This window comes from Electrophorus electricus, chromosome 8, assembly GCF_013358815.1.
Source record: "Electrophorus electricus isolate fEleEle1 chromosome 8, fEleEle1.pri, whole genome shotgun sequence".
NCBI classification, from domain to species: Eukaryota; Metazoa; Chordata; class Actinopteri; order Gymnotiformes; family Gymnotidae; genus Electrophorus; species Electrophorus electricus.
Window position 1 is genome coordinate 3,654,226 of NC_049542.1, and position 20,838 is coordinate 3,675,063.

At 40.1% G+C, this 20,838-nt stretch overlaps 1 protein-coding gene and 1 non-coding gene across 2 annotated transcripts; both read left to right on the forward strand.

Moving 5' to 3' along the window:
• Nucleotides 1–6,599: 6,599 nt before the first annotated feature.
• LOC118241852 (alpha-1-antitrypsin homolog) lies at nucleotides 6,600–12,450 on the forward strand. The gene is made up of 5 exons (XM_035529163.1): nucleotides 6,600–6,647; nucleotides 8,847–9,108; nucleotides 9,205–9,475; nucleotides 9,664–9,811; nucleotides 12,425–12,450. Exons 1-5 carry the CDS (start codon nucleotides 6,600–6,602, stop codon nucleotides 12,437–12,439), a joined length of 744 nt encoding a protein of 247 aa, XP_035385056.1. The 3' UTR covers nucleotides 12,440–12,450.
• An 8,291-nt stretch (nucleotides 12,451–20,741) lies between these two features.
• On the forward strand, nucleotides 20,742–20,814 carry trnav-aac. The gene has a single exon. It is a non-coding gene; the product is annotated as a tRNA-Val (tRNA).
• The last annotated feature ends 24 nt before the right edge of the window (nucleotides 20,815–20,838 follow it).

Sequence of the window (20,838 nt, forward strand, 5' to 3'; positions counted from 1 at the left end):
AATATACATACATAGTCTGTATATCTGTGAAAATAGATGTATGTGTGAGTACTATGACAGACCTTTACAGCAGACTGCTGTGCTCTGCACAGTGGAAACTTAAAAAACACAAGCTAGTAGTGTTTTCCATTTATCATATCAGTGTGTAGTTGCCATGCAGAATAAGCCATACATTTTATATTTGTATAGATGCTTGATGTAAAAATATCATTTTGGAAATAGTTTTGGATGAAGTGTTTGCTTTTCATAAAGCGTGTGACATTTTGTATGCCAACACTCATGAGATCAGAATCCTCTGTAGTCTCTCCCCCAAACACCCACCTACTCCCCACTTGGAAAAACACACAGAAGCACCAAACACACACATCATACACCACATGTAAAATACTGTAGCACATATACAATCAACCACAATGAGGTGTGACCTCTGTCATAGGCAGCTGGATACAGAAGTGGGTAGTAGACAAGAACTGCATCATACACAGAATGAACAAGTGAGGAATAAATAACACAAACAGAAATAAACAACTGAGCACATTTTACATACATATATATATATATTAAAGTTTTATAAAAGTACAAACTTATAGACCGAAATTTTCCTAGTTAGAGTCATAATACTCTGTCTTAATTTTGTCAGTCTTAGTAATGTTCCTACAATTCCTACCTTATGCTGGTCTGAAGTAAGTAATTAGCAATTCGCAAGTAATTAGCACCGGTTCCTCTCTAGTGGACCGAACCACAGCGCAGATTTCAGTCCCACTTAACAAATAAAGTCAACAAATTTACTTTATTCTCCCTTAACCTGGGTGGACAAGACATATTTGGAGTCCATATTTTACTCCTTTAGTTTAGAACAAAAGCTGCTAACATTGCTAACAAACACTGGAAGCCAACAGCAACGATACCTAATAGGATTTGTAAATAAGTCAGATATCAAGCTACATGTCCTCAAACCTCATCCAGGTCGCGTCCCGGTGATGTTTCTTCACTTGTCTAGTTCACAGTGAGTTATACAACACACCGACTAGTCTGGGAGACATTTATTAACACTTGGATGCGGTTTGACCGGCTTGAGAGAAGTTTGTGGGCATGGATTTACGAAGGCTATATTTGAGTTGCTGTTGACCTCCAGTGTTTGTTAGCAACGTTAGCATTTAACAGCTTTTGTTCTAAACTAAAGAGGCAAAATTTCTTGGTCGATAGACCGGATCTGGGGTAAGTGGTGAGCTGCTACTCTCTGTTGATCCCAGATATAAATACCTTTGTGCAAATGAATGTATGAGGATGACAACACCTGTAGAGAGAAGGTAACACTCACCATCAGCAGCGTGGAGCACAAGGAGCAGATAAACACACACCTGCATTCTTACTGAGTTACACACACACTACACACAGCTACAGCAGGACTGCTGATACACACCGTACACACTCTTCAATACAGTCTACTGAATGACTTCACAGCTACACTTATAGTGGAGAGAAAGTGTATTCAGAGGAAACTCTGACGTACTTCTGTCCGCAAGATACACACAGCGATAAATTTGTAAGTCTTCATTTGGTACATCCTCTTTATTCCTCATCAGTCAAACTTGCATATGACCAAATGGATCTTTTATTATTATACAATAAAAACCCAGGTGGAATTACAGCAGCCAAAGTACTGAATATTTGAGATTTGTACGACATGTTGAACAAACTTATAAAGTAGCGTTGTAATATCAGGGCATGTTTTACCCATAATGCACTGCAAGACAGGTAATTCTCAGCTGATTTGAACTGCGCATGTTCAGTTGTTTAGTGAGGTTCAGTTTCACATTTGATGGAACATATTTGGGAAATGTTTGTTGGCCAAAAACTGGTCCACGCTGTGCAACACTGTCACTCCACCACTAGAGATGTGAACTCTACTCACACCACAAATGTACTGTTGCTTTCAGCTTCTGCATATCAAAAGTCTTTTCTTACCTACAATGATGTGCTGGTTGAATTATTTAACTCGTGAATTATTTAACTCGTGTCTTTATCACAATAATAATTTAAAAAAATACATCAATCTTATAGAAGGAAAACGAGTTAATTTAAATTGTTTTTAAAGAAATTACATCAGTCTTAATAAGAAATATATTGCTTTTTTTCCCCCCAGTGTTTCCATATAATTTAAGGTCCACCTAGTGGTAAAACGTTAGATTCTGGTTTTGACAGGATTTTATAACTAAAGTGCACCTGGAAAAGATAACTTCCAGAATGTTAAATTGAATAAGTTTTGTGTTGACATTTTAATTACACATTAATTACACACACACACACACACACACACACAGGTCTGCAGTGCATGTGTATATTTGCCTTGAGTACCCCCACACACACTCATCTGTTGTACGTGTGTGTATGTCGTGTGCTGTCCTCCTCTATCCTCTTTAGTGCTGATCTGTGACTGTCTTACTGTACGTGTGATGTCCCTGCAGCAGGAGTGAGACATCACTGACTACATGAAGAACTATCTGAGTGCTCCTCAACAAAGCCTGTCATACCTACACACACTGTTTTTCGGACTGTGGCGTGAGTGAGTGAGTGAACACATGAGAACTGAAACCGAGACAAACACTTCAGCTCACACACACTTCCCTCTTCCTACTTTCACTTGTTCAAATTTGTCCTCCCTCCCTCCTTTGGTCTGTGGTATTCTGACTTGTTCAAGCATGCAGTTTGTCACCAGGCTGAATATTCAAGTTCACAGGAGCAAATAAGCACTATGAATTCATGCAAAATCTAAACAGTGAGTTTTACATTTATGTGACACTTTTATCTAAAGCAACTTATACTTATGACTGAGTACAACTTGAGCAAATGAGGGCTAAGGGTCTTGCTGAAGTGCCCAACAATGGCAACTTGGCAGTAGTGGAGACTGAACGCAGGATCTTCTGACACACACACACACACACACAGAGTGAAGAGTCAGAGCTAGAGCGGTATGTAACACAAATATGAAAACAGTGTCAGCAGAACAGAATCTGAGGCCACATGTGTCAGGCCTCTGCTACCAGGCCAGGGTTGAGAGGTCATCACTGGCACCCCCAATGGAATGAAATAAATAAATATATTTAATACGGCCATGTGTTACTTATAAAGTAGCTACTGAGTAGATATTTGATCATCTACAGAATTAGAGAGAAAGTCACACTCACCATCAGCAGCATGGAGCACAAGAAGCAGATAAATACACACCTGCATTCTTACTGAGTTCCAAACACACTAAATACAGCTACAGCAGGACTTCTGATATACACCATACACACACTCTTCAATACAGTCTACTGAATGATCTGACAACTAGACTTACAGTGGAGAGGAAGTGTATTCAAATGAAGTTCTGACGAACTAACCTCAACACAACACACACACCAAATATAGAGATGCGGGAGGTTTTGTAAGTTGTCGTGTGGTATGTCCTCTTTCTTCTTTATCATTCCGTGATCTAGCAGATATTCTCAAATTGTCAGTGAGGACGGTCTCATTCTTAGTTAAGTGGCTCCGTCCTTTGTCATAGAGACACGATGTAGAAGCTCAGGGGGTGAGATCCAACATAACCTCCCTCACTACTGTTTGGTCAGTTCATTTCACTATGGCGCCCAAAGTACTTCAAATGATTATTAATGAAAATAGCAGGTGGAATTACAGCAGCCACAGAACTGGCTACCTGAGACATTAAAAAAAGTGTGAACAGTTGTTTAAAGGAGCATTTAATTTCAGAGCATTATTTTTTACCCACAATGCAGTGCATGAAACATAAGTCAGGGTGAATTTTAATTGCACATTTTCAGCTTGAGTAGTGTGTTTCCATTTCAAATTTGATGGGTAATTAGTTTGCAGGAGAGATGTGTTTGCTGGTCAAAAGATGGTCTTCACTCTATAAGAATGTCGCTCCACCACTAGAGATGTGAACTCTGCTCACACCACAAATGTACTGTTGCGTTCAACTTCTGCATATCAAAAGCCTTTTCTTGGTCCATGTAATAATGCTGAGGTTAAAGGTGTGAATTATGTAAATAAAAAAAATACATTCGTCTTGTAGAAGGAAAATTTGACATTTTTCTTTCTATAAATCAGTCTTAATAAGAACTTTGTCATTTTTATAGTCCTAGTGTTGCCATATGATTTATGTAAAATTTGTAGCATGGGTCCACCTAGTGGTAAAATATTAAATTGCAGTTTTTACTGGATTGTAACTTAATTGTTGGTTTGAATTTTTTCTACATGTAAACTCATAAGAAGTCTGTTGATTCTCCTACATTCTGACTCTATTGTCTTAATTATGAGTAGGGGTGAATAAATGCAGTGACTAATCCCCCTACAAAGGCATAATGATCCATTACACTAATGAAAATTGCACTGTACTGTTACCACCAAGATTTATTTGGTTAAAGTAACATTTACTCTGTCACCACGTAATGATTACTTACTCTGATTATTTGATTATTTGTCTTAGTGCATAGATATCTGTGATATATATATATATATATATATATATATATATATATATATATATATATATATATATATATATATATATATATAATTAGATATAACTGTAAAATCCGCCTGATAAAAATAACTACCAGAATTATGGAATTTATCAACTTTTACAATACGTTTTCAGATCATATCTAATACTACAGCATGGATTATAAATAACACACATACTTTTATATACTCACAACCCACTTTACTAGAAACAGAAAGACGACCTGGGGCACAGGGTCTGTGAGTTTGTAGACAAAAACAAATGCATTTATTTAATGTTTTATATATGGATCCAAAGGGAATTGTAAAATAAAATTAATATCATAACTCTTAATTGGTAAACAGTACAACACCTGATCATGTCTTACATGTTACCTGACTCTTAAATATGTACAGGTATCAATTGGACTAGTGAAATTTTATTAGCACTTGAAACAAACTGATGTTATATAGACTGTCGTCTAAACATCTACAGCAAAAGACTGGACTGTCCAATTAAAGTGAAAGCTAAAATGACCTAAAATGTCTATAGACTATTAACTAAATGTCTATAATCATGGAATAAATTTTCCAAATAAAGTGAAAGCTGCACTATGTAGAATATATGTTGTCCACTATACTATCTGACAGAAAACTTGGCCTCACCAGGAGAAACAGTGTCATCTTGAGGACTCACTGTGCCCTGGGCCTACATGGCACTGTATTTCTCTTTGTTTGCTTTGTCTGACTCTTCAGACAGAAAATGACGCTTCCTCCCTTTTTCGTACATTCTTCACCTGTGAAAGAACGCATGCATCTGTATTCATTGATGTGGTGCAACTATGGAAATCAATCACAGCTCAGGCAGAAGATAATATTTCAATGCGTTATTTAACTCCACTGTGTCCACTGTTGACACAGCACAAACCTGTTCTCAATTTCCTGAACCCTTTATCCATCTGTCTGAGTTTTATAATTGCTAAACTTTGGTGTGTCTCTTGCTCTGAGAGGACAGAACACAAGAGCTGAATAACAGGAACCATATGCGTGATTACAGCTGTCAAATGTGATGGAAAGAGTGAGTTGGCTGTCGTCCAGGAAAGGAGCACTTGAGGAACAGCGGGGGGGTCAGGGAAACCACAAGGGTGTAGAAGAACTAAAGAAAGTGTGTGTGACCATGCGCTCACTCAGAGGGCTCACTCTCCTTACAGTTACTCTGTAAGAGAGACTGAGTCCCTTATGCACAAAGGTATTATTAAGTAAAGCAAAGCACTTCTGAGAGAGTTCTGAAGTCCTCGACAGCCTGCCTGCTGCCCATAGTGCTGAAATTACAGACACAAACAGGGCCATTTAGTAAATCTTAGTTCTTTTTTTGTTGTTGAGTTTGCTGTTCAGTTTCCAGTTTTGTATGAAGGATTTACTAAAGATTGTGTGCTAAACATATATTCAGTGCTAACATTCCTCTCAAGGTATCTTTCTCAACATCTCAAAAAGTTTAAGTCAATGCTACACAATCAACACAACTCAGAGTTCTTATTCTATATGTTACATTCTACATAAAATTCACCAGGTTGCCTTTACATTATGTGATGATGTCATTAGTCTGATGTTACATTATCAGTTATGATGTGTATGATGTCATATCCTGAGTTATCATTATTTTGATTCATATGGTTCCTCTTGCTAAAAAGGACACTCTGGGAGTAACATTAGCTAATGTTACCTTAACCAAAAATCAAGAGAATGCCAGATTGATCCTTCCCCAAAAAACTGTTGAAGCTAAAATTGTCCTGGGGAAATATTCCTGTGGATTGTGGCTGTGAATTAGAAAAAAAGACAAACAGTTCACAGTGTGATTAATCTCCTTAGTACCTTCAGGAAGGAAAATAAAATGATTCCTACTTATTGCTTAGTGTCATCAAGGAATGTTTTACAATGTAAGTAGATTTTCCAACAGTTAACTAAAAGGTTAAGTGTGTGACAGGAAGTTAATGTTTATAATTTCTCTTATATTATCTTAGGGGGAAATATAAACATGCTGTGACACTGTGTGTGTGCTTCAATAAAGTAGTATTAAGGCACACCTCAAATCCACCATGTGCAGCTCAGGTGGACCTCTACCAGGCAGACCTCATCTTCACCAGGTACACCATAACTCCACCAGGCAGAATTTAACTCCACCAGGTACACATCAGCTCCATCAGGCACTCCTCAGCTCCACTGGGAGGTCTGTAATAGGTAAATTAGAGTCACATCTAACATTAGCATTCCTGCTCGAATTCTTATCATTTCATAAACATGTATCACTGAATCCTGTGGAACTGGAAAATGTACAAAACAGAAATGTCAAGAAGACAAATGTAATGACACAAGCTTCCAGTTTGTTTGCTCTTCATGTATGCTGGCTGATCATGAAGGACTTTCCACAGAAGTTGGTACCAACTCTCAGACCTCTTATTCTATCAGAGTTCACAAAACAGTTTATTCAGCTCATGTCCTGAACTTGTGCCAAACCAAATGTACTAAGTCATTAAAAAATCTCACAAGCTTAAGTCTGCTTGCCTTATCTTGTTAGAATAGCAAAAAAAGTACAAATACTCTTCAGCTAACTTTGGGATCAAATGAACACTGGACACAACATTTGAACATTTGGCTCTTTGTATGTAGGTTAGCTAAGAACATGATCATAAGAAATCTCAGTAATACTGTCATGCCAGGCACTGCAGAGACAAGCTTCATACCCTTACCAATAGAATCATGTGCTAAATAAAACATATAAGGGGTTTAATTCCATGTGAGCTGGAACTGAACTTAAAATCAAAATTCACTGCGTGCACAATGCTGTTCTCCCTTTTAGAATAAAATTAACAATATACTTCAACAGCTCCACATCTAGATTGCTTTCTTTGAGGGGCAGTAAAACATAATGGGTTGGCATATCATGCTCATGGACCAGAGCGCCGCCCGTTTCCATGGCTACCTAACCACTTCCTTGTTTTCCCACCATCCCCTCCCTCTCTCTCTCTCTCTCTGTTTTATTCTGTTCCCTCGTCCATTGTACTTTCTCACTGTTCTCTCGTCTACGTTGCTTTCTCTTTTCGCGTCAGGTGTTCTCACGTTGCTTCGTTTCTGTTTAGGTTTCTTTACCATTTTCATATACGATAGTGTTGTGTGCTTTTCCTTTTAGTTCCGTTACCTGTGTTTGTCTCTTATCTTTAGTCTCGCTAAAGTAGCCGGTTCTGTGTGCTCCCCTTCCTTGTTTCTTCTTCCCTCGCTTGTCTTAGTTTTATGTTTCATTGTTTTCCCGTTTGTCTTTCCTTAAATATTTATTTCCCTAATTTACGTAGTGTTCATCCTCACCCTGATTAGCCTGTTCTTCTTTTGTTTGTTCCTTGGTTTTGTCCTGTATTGTGTTCACCTGGTGTTTATTAAACTTGTTCCTTTTCACTGTTCTGTCTATAGTTTGTTTTCTCCTGTTTTTGATTCCGCTCACTCGCATGTCAGAGACGATGGTACTACGGACGTGTGTTCGCCCTCCACCTTCCACGAGTTACACACGTTTAGTCATATTTTAAAATCCAGAACTGTATTAAGGGCTTGATTAGAGGAGGGATGTGAGGAGATGCAGTAAAAAAAAATACATGTGGACAACCAACCCTTTGTAAAACATATCTCTCTTTCCACGCCATTTGGATTAATATTAATGTGATGTCATTTAAGATGTCTGACTATTGTCACTCTAACCTTATGTGTGATTGACACGCTAAGTTACGTTGGGCATAGCAGGAATTCCTCAAGTCAAACGAGGTGGATCCGTAGAGTCTCGATCTTTCTCTTTACATTGGTGACTCAGTGGAGGGTTTGGTGAGTCATGCATCTGCCTTGCATGATTCTAGAAATGCAACAAGATCTATGCACTTTATTCAAGAAGGAAAAACTATAACCAGCATTAACCAGTGAAAGATGTTTGGAGTTAATAAAACAGAAAATCTTGTCTTAATTATCTTAATATATAATTATATGTGTTTTTTCTTTGTAAAGGCAAATAAATGTTACACCATCAGGTCATGCTACAGTACTGCTGTGCATTTAAACCACATAAAGGCTCAGAGAGAGTTTGCAGCTGATCCCGATGACAAATGATGACAGCAGAGCTAATGATACAGGCTTAAATTGAAATATGAGGTAAATAACTAAAATATAAATGCATACACCTGAGACTGAAATGTGCTTTGTGGCCAAATGTGTGCTTTCAAAAAGCTTTCAAAACTTGCTGCGATGGCGAGGAATCGTTCAAGCCATGTGAAGGTTCTCAGAGAGGTCAGTGGCACTGACATACAAAGAGCTCGGAAAGTAGATCTCTGTTGGAGATAGGAGGAGCTGCAGCTGTACAAAAAGGCTTCAATCCTGAAGACAAGTTTCTGAAAGACATCCAGCATTTCTACAAAGGTGAAGCCATCAGTGTGGACTTTTCCATACCTGAAGTCGCTGTGCAAGAAATCAACAAGTTAATTGCCAAAAAGACCAAGGACATGATCACTGATATGGTCAAGAGTCTGGATGCTGCCACTGTGATGATGCTCATCAACTATATGTATTTCAAAGGTAAGAGTAGACAAGTAGAACCCACTAGAGATTAAAATAATTTTTCATGTATTTCACCTGAACTGCAGTAACCAGTCTTGGATTTCATTCTCTCAGGTAAATGGGAAGAGGCTTTTAAAGTGGAGGACACCAGCAAAGGTGACTTTAATGTGGATGAGAACACCACAGTGTCTGTGGATATGATGAACAGAAATGGTGAATATGACTTCTACTATGACCAGGGCAACTTTACGTCTGTTATCATGCTGTCATATAATGGAAATGTCTCCATGATGATCGTCCTGCCTGACCAGGGAAAAATGGAGGAGGTGGAGAAACACATCAGCAAGGATCACCTCAAGTACTGGAAGGACAAAGCCCACAAAACGTAATGTATCATGAAATTCATTATTTTCTTTTTATATAATTTCACTTATGAATGTGAAATATTACCCACAATAGAACCTTTAATCCATGACAAGGTTACCAACTTCAAAAATATTTTAAATAAATGATTTTGCTTATGCTATTCCATGTAAGAGTGCATTTGCCTATCTGATCATCTCTGTTTTCCAGCACTTTGGACTTGTTTATGCCCAAGTTCTCTGTCTCTGCCTCCTCCGGCCTTGGGGACACTCTGAAGGAAATGGGAATAGTTGATGCATTCTCAGACAGCACAGACTTCTCTGGAATCAGTAAGGGGGCCAAAGTGGCTGTTTCTAAGGTATGTGGAGAAACTTTAAGAGATACGCTGTGATTTCTAGAGTCTCACATTACGAGTGTGGAAAATAATGTTTAAAGCCATCTCATTAGATGTCTGAGGGATCTTTGGGGCAAAAACCTAATGGTTTTCTGATGTCTTTTTGTTTTGGTAAGAACACTAAAGCAATCATTCTGTTATGGGATCAATCTGTTTTGGGAAACTTGGTGGGATCTCGGCAGAGACTGCCCATCTTAAATATCTTGTTCATGGGAAAGATAACTGACCCCACTGCATAGTGTCAGACGTCTCCCCCATTGTCTAGTCAGCAGTACGATGGGAGTGCTACTGAATTATCTCTCATATCAATTAGCAACAGATATATAGTCACATCTCTGTATTATCTCAGAGCAATCAAAGGCTAAAGGTCGTGCTAGTTTAGTCAGTAACAGGCATACAGAAGGGACTTTGTTTAGCTATAAACAAACTAAAAATAAAATGCTGCTTTCAGACTTAGTCCAGTCCCCTTACACCAGATATGAGAAAAAGAAAACAGACTGTTGGATTATTTCTGACATCACAGTGATCACAGATGTACACAAACTCAGGCATCTGAATGGTAATAAAGGCTTTGAGTGAGACTTGAATGGGTTTTCATTTGATTTGACAAATCAGTCATAGCAGTTTCGAACACACAAATCAGGGAAAGTTATAATATTAGGGATGTTGGTGATATTTGTCAGTGTTTTATACACATATTACTTAAGTGGAACAATGTAATTCTTAAACAGATGTGGCAATGTGACAATACACATATTACTTAAGTGGAACAATGTAATTCTTAAACAGATGTGGCAATGTGACAAACGTACATTAAGCTCTCTGACTGACCTGTGACTAATTTATACATAAGTTCTTTCCCAATGTGGAGTTCTTTCCCAGTGTGTTGTCTTGTATGTTGATTCACTATGATGATCTGATCACAGCAGTTAGTGAAACATCCTGGCCCCTCTGAGTCTGTCAGGGTTCAAAATCATACTTATCGCCTCACTAACACTAACACTGCTTCTAAACCAGTACCTGGAGGTTCCATATTTGTAAAAATATGTATACGGTTGTGGTTTGACCATTTGAGCGGTAACTGAGTCAGAAATCAGACTTCAAAATGCTGTTCTCCAAATAAAGAATGTACAGTATATGGTAGCTAGGTCTGACAATGAGGATTTTAGAGGGGATCTAAATTTTTTTAAGCTGTTTCTTTCTAGAGACAGAATTTTAGGTGATTTTTCAAGTATATTTGATCTTGTATGATTTATTGTCTGCACTGGACCTGAAAACACACTTGACCTGTAACAGATTTCTAAACCTTATTACATATCTCTAGGATTAGGTAAAAGATAGGCATATTTAAAACCATGCATATTAAAAGTAGTATGTTTTTAAACCATTATATGATTAGATTTAAATCTTAGTAGTGGGTGTAGTGGGTGAAATCTTCCCCCTCGCTTCTGCATCCATTCTGTTAATGATTCACAAGGGATTCTGAGAAATTTCTCCTAACGCTCAATTTGGAGTGTGACTCTAAAAACCCTCTGTTTAGAGGGACCTGAAGCCCTAACAGTGCACCCTAGCCCTCTATCAGATACACTACCCCTGCTCACGAGCACTGCATATGGAGGGGCAGGGCTAAGTGGTAGGGTCAAGGGGTGAAATGTGATTGGGACATAGTGAAGGTGTATGAGGCACAGGAACATGAGAAATAATGATGTTGCTGGGGGCCACAATGACTGGATTTAAACCTCTGTGCTAGCTGACCTGTTCTTAAAAAGAAACACCTGGTCTGTGTGAGCTGTTAGTCATGGTTTCAGTCCTTGTGGTTTTAACCAGCTGTTTTAAGTATTATGTGTATATGTTATGGCTACACTATAAGTAGCATATGCAGATCGTGTCCATCAGTAGATTGGCTGTGTTACATGGCTGCTTTAACATAGTTAGTTATGGCTTGTAGTCAACAAGGAGGTCTTCTCAGCCTTCAGGTGAAAGCCTCCTCTTTCTTCCCCCATAGACACCCCCACACTGAAACCACAACATGTAAGTCTGGTTAACAGAGGCACCAGGGGCCCTGTGGGCTCTGTGAAACTACACAATGAAAAAACAGACCTCAGGTGTTCTCAGGACTCACAAGACACTCAATTACTGTGGGGGACGTAGTGAAGTCTTTGTGGACTTCAGTGAAGTGCTGCTAAGAGAGTTCTGGACTGAATTCTGGAGTCAGTGTGTGTCCACAGTGGTAGTAGAGTTCTGGGTGTAGAGTTGTCAGTGTACTGGGAGGTCAGTGATGTTTCCATAGTGACAATGCTGCTGAGTTTGTGTCTTCTCTTCACTTCATCCCACTGAAGGTGAGTGTGAAATTCTTTCTTAATGCTCAGTGACATGAAACTGTACATTTATATGAAACTTTACATTTATGTGTGAGTCACTGAGTCTTCTCTTTTATCTTGTCAGAATTTGATTCATTGTTTGCTTCACAAATAATCATTGGTCACTCCTGCATTTTGTGACTTCGTTTTAAATACACAATAAAGCTTCAAAAGGATTATCCTGATTATCTTAATTTACTGTTATGTGTTTCTGCAGGCTGCACTCTGGTAAAGAGTAGAAGAACATTAAATATCCAAGCACATGTAGGAGACTCAGCACTGCTGCCCTGTTCCTGCACTGACCGACACAGCAGACTTGAGAGTTTCACCTGCTATCAATTTGAAAAGTCCAGATACACAGGGATCTCCAGTGAGAGTGAACAGTACAGAAACAGAGTTCAGCTGGGTACTGCTCACTCTCCAGGAAATCTCTCTCTACTCATGTCACACCTGACTGAAGAGGATGAGGGACACTACAGGTGTTATATTAATCGGACTGAATACACAGACATGCAACTCACTGTTAGAGGTAAAACAATTTAGATCTGTATTTTTACTGACTTAACAAAACTCATTTTACCCTAACCTGTATGTTGCTTTTTTTAAATATACATGACAAATGTCTTTGCCATCTCCTTGTAGGTCAACACTATTAACATTCTAAAGATCACCATAGAGTTGTACTTCTTAATCACATGATTGTTATGATTACATGACAGTTTATTTGAGCTATGTGTCTATAATGATCTACTTTGGTTCCTGTGTGATCCACTGACTGCACGTCCACAGCTGGACAGATGAATCTACAGGGTCATGTGAGAGAGTCTGTTCTATTGCCCTGCTCCAGGACTGGACTACACACCAAACCACACACTCTTAAATGGACCTTCAGAGACAAAGAAATCTACCCCACTGACCAGACTCAGCATTACACAGGCAGAGTTCAGTGGCTCAGTTATTCTCAGGAAATATCTCTCTACGCAAATCACAGCTGACTGAGGAGGATCAAGAAGTGTATGTATGTGTTATCAGCAGTAAGCCCTTCAGGAGCGTACTACTTGACATCACAGGTATAAGACTTTGGCAGTTTTTACTTAGTTTGCATGCTGTTTTAAGATATACAGAAATTTCTCTCTCTCTCTCTCTCTCTCTCTCTCTCTACTTTTCCTACAAACTCTACTCCAGTGACCAAAGTCCAGACTAGATCAGTACCTTTAACCACAGCATCATATCAAAGATCTATAGGGACACACAGCACAGAGACCCCAAATAAAGGTAAGAGGTCATAGTTCTGATGTGTTTAGTTAAGATGTAAAGACATTACAGGTAATTTAACTATCTTCAGTTTTAATTTAGTTCACAAGCAGTTTTGAGCTGTCCTGAGATTGTAATCAGATCTCTCTCTCTTCACCTACAGGTATAACAACTGTCACGAACTGCTCCTCTTTCCACTTGTCTTCTGTGTTTCACAATAAACATCTATTACCTTTGAGGGAGTCTGAACGTCCTGCTCCTTGCCCTGTGGCACTCGGGCCGTTACAGAACGACTGACTGCCACAGGATGCCTACTCTCTCGACGGCAAACTGACTTCCTAGAGGGAAGTGCTTAGGCACGTACCAAGCTGCTGTCGGGATCCCTGGATCTTGGGGAGAGTACTGCAACCGGCGTTTGCGGCCACTCTGAAGAAGGAGTGGAACGCCCCTTGGAATTTCTTGGGGGGGCCTGGGCTACCGAGCCAGGATCAAGGAGAGCAGAGGGGCTCCACAGGGACCGCGGTGACGGCGGTATGGTGGAGTCGGCTAGGTCCCTGGCAAGTGAAGAAAAAGCCCAAGTTCTTCCTCTTCCCGTGGACATGCCAGGAATACTGGATGGGTCTGCCCAAATCCCAGGGGATGGACTGCCTCTGGGGCGCTCCTAGGGTGGCTGGCAAAAGAAGGACCATTAAAGGGAGTAGCACATTTGGAGCCTGGACGGACGTGCACCTCTGCGTGTCCAGTGGGGCCAAGGACACGCCACCAGAGCCTGCACTGCCAGCGCGTGCTGCATTACAGCGCCTTATGTGTGTGTCTATAGGTGCATCTGTTTGTGAATATCTGTGCCTTTTGTGTGTTTATAGGTGCATCCTCATTATATGGAGCTTAGTGGACTGCCCTGAGAGAGGCATGGACTCTGCCTTTCTCCCTCCTTCTGAGAGCTCTCCCTTGTTGGCAGTTCCTAGCCTGCCTTGTGTTGGGTGGCCACCAGGCTTTGCCGTTTCACGTAGTTCGGCCCCTCTCGTGCAGTAGGAATTTACTGTAATTGTTTTGTTTGTAGCCACACCCCTGGTGTCAGCACACACCTGCAGATGGTTTAGTGTATATTATCTGTGTGTATTTAAAGCGATGTTGGTGTGCGCTGTGTTGTCGTTAAACCTAAACATACGTGTATCGTTGCTTGTTAGTGTTAATGTTCGTGTTTCATGATGTTTTATGTACTACATTTACACCGTTTGTGTGACTGCCCTTGTGTTCTGTGTTTCACAATAAACGTCTATTACTGTCGAGGGAGTCTGAACGACCTGCTCCTTGCTCTGCGCCACTCAGACCGTTACAACAACCTTTGTTTTAAAAGCTTTGTTTTAAAAGCTTTGTTTTAAACAATATGTCAATATTATATTTCCTTTTTCTTACTCATCATATCTTGTATGTAGGATGTTCTAACTGAACTGAGGGACATTTCCTGAAGGAATACTTCACACAGTGAGAATGCTGTGCAGGTTTGTTGCAAAATCCTGTAGGAAATGTATTTTGAGTTTATGTGTACAGTATCCAATCTGTAAAGACTTAGTGAGCATTACAGCATGAACCAAACTAAACCAAACCAAAGACTGTCCTGTAGTAAGAAATGCAGAATTCTCATCACAGGTCTGAAATCTTCTCTCTTTCCAGAGGTTCCAATTAAAACTACAAAATCTACTCCAGTGATCACTGGCCAGACGAGACCAGCGACTACATCCACTCAAAAGCCTACCGGCAGACACAGTGAGCACAGCACAGGGGCCCCTGCTGAAGGTAAGAATACTGTTATGTTTTCTTATTAACAAAATAAACCACATGGGCTAAAACACCAAACAAAGACACACATACACACACACACACACACACACACACACACACAGTGCATGGTACCATCAGACACAGGATGCAGTCCTCTCTCTCTCTCACTCTTTCTCTTCTCTCGCTCATGCAAACACACAAAGACACAACTGAGTTGTACATCTATCTTGTATTACTATCCTCTCCATTGATGTGTGTATTATTATTGTAATTAAATAATGTCTTTACCTACACAGATTCAAAACAGACATAAATATATAAACATGTAAAAAAAACAATTATTGGTTTGTTTACACACAGAAGTGTCCACTCATTCATTCCTGACTTACATCACCATTCCTGTTCTGCTGCTACTGTAAGAACCAGAGGAATCATTTACTATTTTTAACATTACTGACATTTTGTCGAATTGGTTAAAGAGAAAAGGGTTGTATGGCATCTATCCCACCTCAGTGTAAATCTCATTTTTTACATATTTTACAAATTTTACAAATTGTTCTCTTGTATTGTCTTTATTGCTTTGATAAGCTTAATTGCAATTTTTCAGGTAACTAAATAAGTAATTATAAATAAAGACTCATGAAAATGCATTGAGTACTCTTGTGTTTTATTACCAATACTTTTTAAGAACATAGTGATTTTACATCATCAACCTTTAAAAAGAAGTTTAATAATACATTAAGGACAGACGGTAGCTTGTAAGGCCGATAGAAGAGAGAGGTGCCATTTGTGGTCTGGGTGTTTGTCGTGGCTTTAGTTGTCATGGTTTCACACAGTGAGCAACAAAGGTCTAAGGCCTGCTGTTGGAAACATGCACTAAAGTTAGGTGAAGGCTACATGGTGTTTTCAATGGCAAATCCACACTCACTCTATAATGTGTATAAGAACAGGCATGATGTATGTCTGAGTTGATACTGATGGATGAGAGAATGGCTTATGTTAACAGTAGTGGTTCACTGAGAGAGATGTTATCACTGGTGGGATGAGTTTGGTCAGTTCTGATATAAGGGGTCTTGGCAGGATCTAAAGGACACATTTACAATGTTAGGAAAAGTTCTTCTGTTTCTCATGTCACCTCTGTCATGTCACTCCCGTCACATTATGCATGTGGCTCTTGTAAAAGGTTTCACAGATGCAGCACCTGAGAAGCGATGCTGTACAGGAGAAGAAACAGAAAGAGTTCTCAGGGCTCAGAGAACAACAAGGCACTGGCTGTGGGTTTGCACATGTCAAAACAGCTGCTGATAAATGTTAAATATAGAGGAGCTCTGACCAAGCTGATGTGAACTCGTCTCCTCTGTAATGGGGCGACACTGTGGGTGTTTCCAGTGAAGCTGTGCACAGAGTGTTCTGTAGTCAGTGGTAGTGGGTCTCAGTGAAGAGCTGTCAGTGTTTCTTACTGAGAATGCTTGTGAGATTTAATTTTCTCTCCACTTTGTTTCATTCACAAAAGGTGACTTTGCAAAAAATGTTTTTGGTCACACACACACACACACACACACACACACACACACACACACACACACACACACACACACACACACACATGTTAATATATAATTAATGAGGTTCTGACTGGGTCATCACCTCTTGTTTAATCTAATTTAATGAGCAATGAGAGACTGGTGGAGAGCAAACCAACACACATGAAAGCTGTGGTTGAAAATCAGGGTCATCCCACTAAATATTGATTTTGGAATTATTATTATTATTATTATTATTATTATTTATTTTATTTTTTTTTTATTAGTGTTGTTTAAAAATTAATGTAAACTTGTTTTCTTTGCATTTTTGAGGTCTGTAAACATTGCATCGATTTTGTTATTTTGACCAGATGTTATGTTCTGCAAATGACAATATTTGTATTTAGAAATTTGGGAAAAATGTGTGAACCCCTAGCAAATCATGTTTATGGATTACCAGCGAAAGCCTGTGTGTGCTTTCTAGTCTCTGTCAGTCTAAGCAGAGAAAACACAGTGAGAGTAGGAAACAGGTTTGTGCAGGAAACAGCTCCATCCTGTGGCCACACCATGCATGTGCATTTCACAGGGACAGCAGCTGGGTTAGGGTGGGTGTATGCGCTGTGAAGTGAAGTTATAACAGAGTAACAGCAAGTCTTCTAGGACCCATGTGGCACTGGGTTTAGTTTTGTGAGACTAAAAAAAACTGCTCATGAGAGCATTAAAGAACGTAAGAGCTCTGGCCAACCTTATTTGTTCTCAGTTCCTCTCTGCTGGGTGGACATTAGGGTCTGATGTTTTATTAAGTTTCAAGTTTCAAGTTTGGTTTATTTGTCACATACATAGTCATACACAGTATAACTCGCAGTGAAATGGTTGAGAGTGCTCTGTCCAAACAGGAAAGAAAACAGGGGTGCATAGAGAAATATAGATATTCTATATATGTGAAATATATATATATGCAAAGAGAAATATATATATTCTATGTATGTACAAAATATATTAACAATGTATGTACAATATATGTATATTATGATTATATACACAATGTACAAGGTATATGGTTGTGTATATATGTACACAATGTACAGAATGTACAGACCCGTTTTGTGGAATAACATAACATATGTACAGTTGTGTTACAAGGTAATTGAATATATATATATATATATATATATGTACAATTATACAGTTATGTTACATGGTGGTGGTGGTCCCCACAGTTTATCAGTTTCCCTGATTCAGGGCCCGAATGGCCTGTGGGAAGAAGCTCCTCTTCAGTCTCTCTATCTTGGTCTTCAGGGAAAGAAAGCGCCTCTCTGACCTCAACAGAGAGAAGAGTCTATTGTTGGGATGGGTGGGGTCCTTCACAATCCTCCTGGCCTTGGTCTGGCACCGCTTGTAGTAGATGGTCTGCAGGACAGGAAGTTCCGTGTGAGTGATGCGCTCTGCTGAACGCACTACCCTTTGGAGTGCTTGTCTGTTCTGCTTGGTGCTATTCCCAAACCAGACTGTGATGTTCCCCGTGAGGATGCTCTCAATAGTGCAGGTGTAGAAGTTCCGCAGTACCTTGGAGGGCAGTCTGAAGTCTCTTAGGCGTCTGAGGTGGTAAAGACGCTGACGAGCCTTCTTTCCCAGGGAGTTGGTATGGCGGGACCAGGACAGGTCCTGCGAGATGTGAACACCAAGGTACCTGAAACTATCTACTCTCTCCACCGTGGTTCCACTTATCCTCACAGGTTGGTAGTGCCGCTCCTGCTTCTTGCTGCAATCCACGATCAGCTCCTTTGTCTTACTGATGTTTAGGAGGAGATTATTTTCCTGGCACCAGTTTTCCAGGTGTTTAATCTCCTCCAGGTAGGCCCTCTCGTCGTTGTCCGAGATCAGACCCATGACAACGGTGTCGTCAGCAAACTTGCCAATGATGGTGGAGCTGGAAGTGGCTGTGCAGTCGTGGGTGTACAGTGAGTAGAGCAGGGGGCTTAGGACACAACCCTGAGGAGCTCCAGTGCTGAGGGTCAGGGTGGATGAGGTGCAGTTGCCCACCCGTACTGATTGTGGCCTGTCTGTTAGGAAGTTGGAGATCCAGTTGCACAGGGATGTATGCACTCCTAGATCCCCCAACTTAGTAGTGAGTAGGGAGGGGATGACAGTGTTAAATGCTGAACTGTAGTCGACAAACAGCATTTTAACATAATTTCCCCTCCCTTCGTCCAGGTGAGTCAGTGTAGTGTGGAGCAGATGTGCAATTGCATCGTCAGTGGAGCGGTTGTGGCGGTATGCAAACTGCAGTGGGTCCATGGAGGCTGGCAGTGAAGATGTGATGAAGTCTCTGACTAGCTTTTCAAAGCACTTCATCACGACTGATGTGATGGCAACAGGGCGGTAGTCATTGAGGTCAGAGGGTCGAGGTTTCTTCGGGACGGGGACGATGGTGGATCACTTGAAGCTGGACGGGACAAAAAATGATGGACTGAAGTACTGCTGAGAGAGTTCTGGCGTTAGTGTGTGTCCACAATGGTAGTGAAGTTCTGGGTGTAGAGTTGTCAGTGTCTGCTGGGAGGTCAGTGGTGTTTCCATAGTGACAATGTTTCTCAGTTTGTGTATTCTCTTCATTGTACTTCATCTAATTGAAGGTGAGTGTGAAATTCTCTTTTAATGCTGAGTGACATGAAACTGTACATTTATGTTTTTTTATCTACAAATGTTATTAAAGTGAGCTGAACCATTCTAGATTTATTTGGGCAAATTAGAACCATAACTTGGCTAGTCTTAACCTGCCTCCTTATCTGTCTTTGCAACCTCCAGCTGTAAGGCCCACACCCTCAGTAACTGTCTCATGTTCCTGCCTCCTGATTTCCAGCTCGATTTCCTTTAGCTTCAGATCCAGCATCTGGTCACCACCAGGAAACTGGATGACGTGAGGCTCTATGTGTGAGCCGACTACAGTGTCATCTCTGGTTTCCACCATTGACATGCCCTGTGTCAGGTTCACCACAACACCAACAGGACCACCTCGTTCTGGCAAAATTCCCTCTTGTCCTGAGCAGGCCTCCAAGACTTCCATGATTTCCCATTTTGTGGGAAACCCACACCCAAACAAAATGGCAGCCACTCCCTACCACCAGTGTGTAACTATATACGGGACAATATATATATAAGACACAAGAAACATATATTATCCAGAAATCAAACAAGGGGCAAATCCAAAGTCATAAAGTCCCCCAAACATAACCTCAAAATCTAACAAGTCAAAACCAACAACAGCACACTCTTCTCCAATGAAATCTAAGCCAAGCGCTTTGTCTCTTCCTTTTATGTTGTCCTCTGCTCACTGGAAAACCTGGTGTGGTTTGGAATAGAGGCAGAGGCAAAACCTGGAAAACAGAATGTAGAAATACAGGCAGACATAAGAGGTGTATAATTATTGATTGATATAGATGTTGAAATCTCTTGAACTCTTCCTAGAGAGTAACATTCTGTCTCTCAAAGGAAATGAAACAAGTAAACAATGGTTGGTGGGCTTGAACTTTGCATCCTAATGGGGAGAAGACAATTCAAGCCAGTTTTTCCAAATATTACAAAAGGAAGCATAAACTGTGGTGAGTGTGTTCTAATTTTGTTTCCTAACAGAGGTTATGCTAATTAGCTGAATTTCAAAAGTTAATTTCATCAATTCTATGGCAAAGAAAAAATCCTTGCAAGGCAATGTCAAGCATACAGAATTTGCGCAATAGGTTATGCTCTATATGCCAATGAGAGAACTACAGAGATAAAGTAAAACTCTTCATATTATGCCTAGTTAGCAACAGTCTGTTCCTCAAATGGTAAGAAACAAGAGAACTTTGGTGGGGTTGTGAGAATTTTCATCCTAATGATTGAGAAGTCAGACTCCTTAGCCAGATTTAAAGCTATGATTTTCAAGTGCCAAAAATGAGCAAAAGCTGGAGAGTGAGCCCAAAAAATCTGTTAACAGTGGTTTCTGTAGTGTCGTGGTCATCACATTCGCCTGACATGCGAAAGGTCCTCAGTTTGAAACTGGGCAGAAACATCCCTCTTGAAAGCACACTAGTGG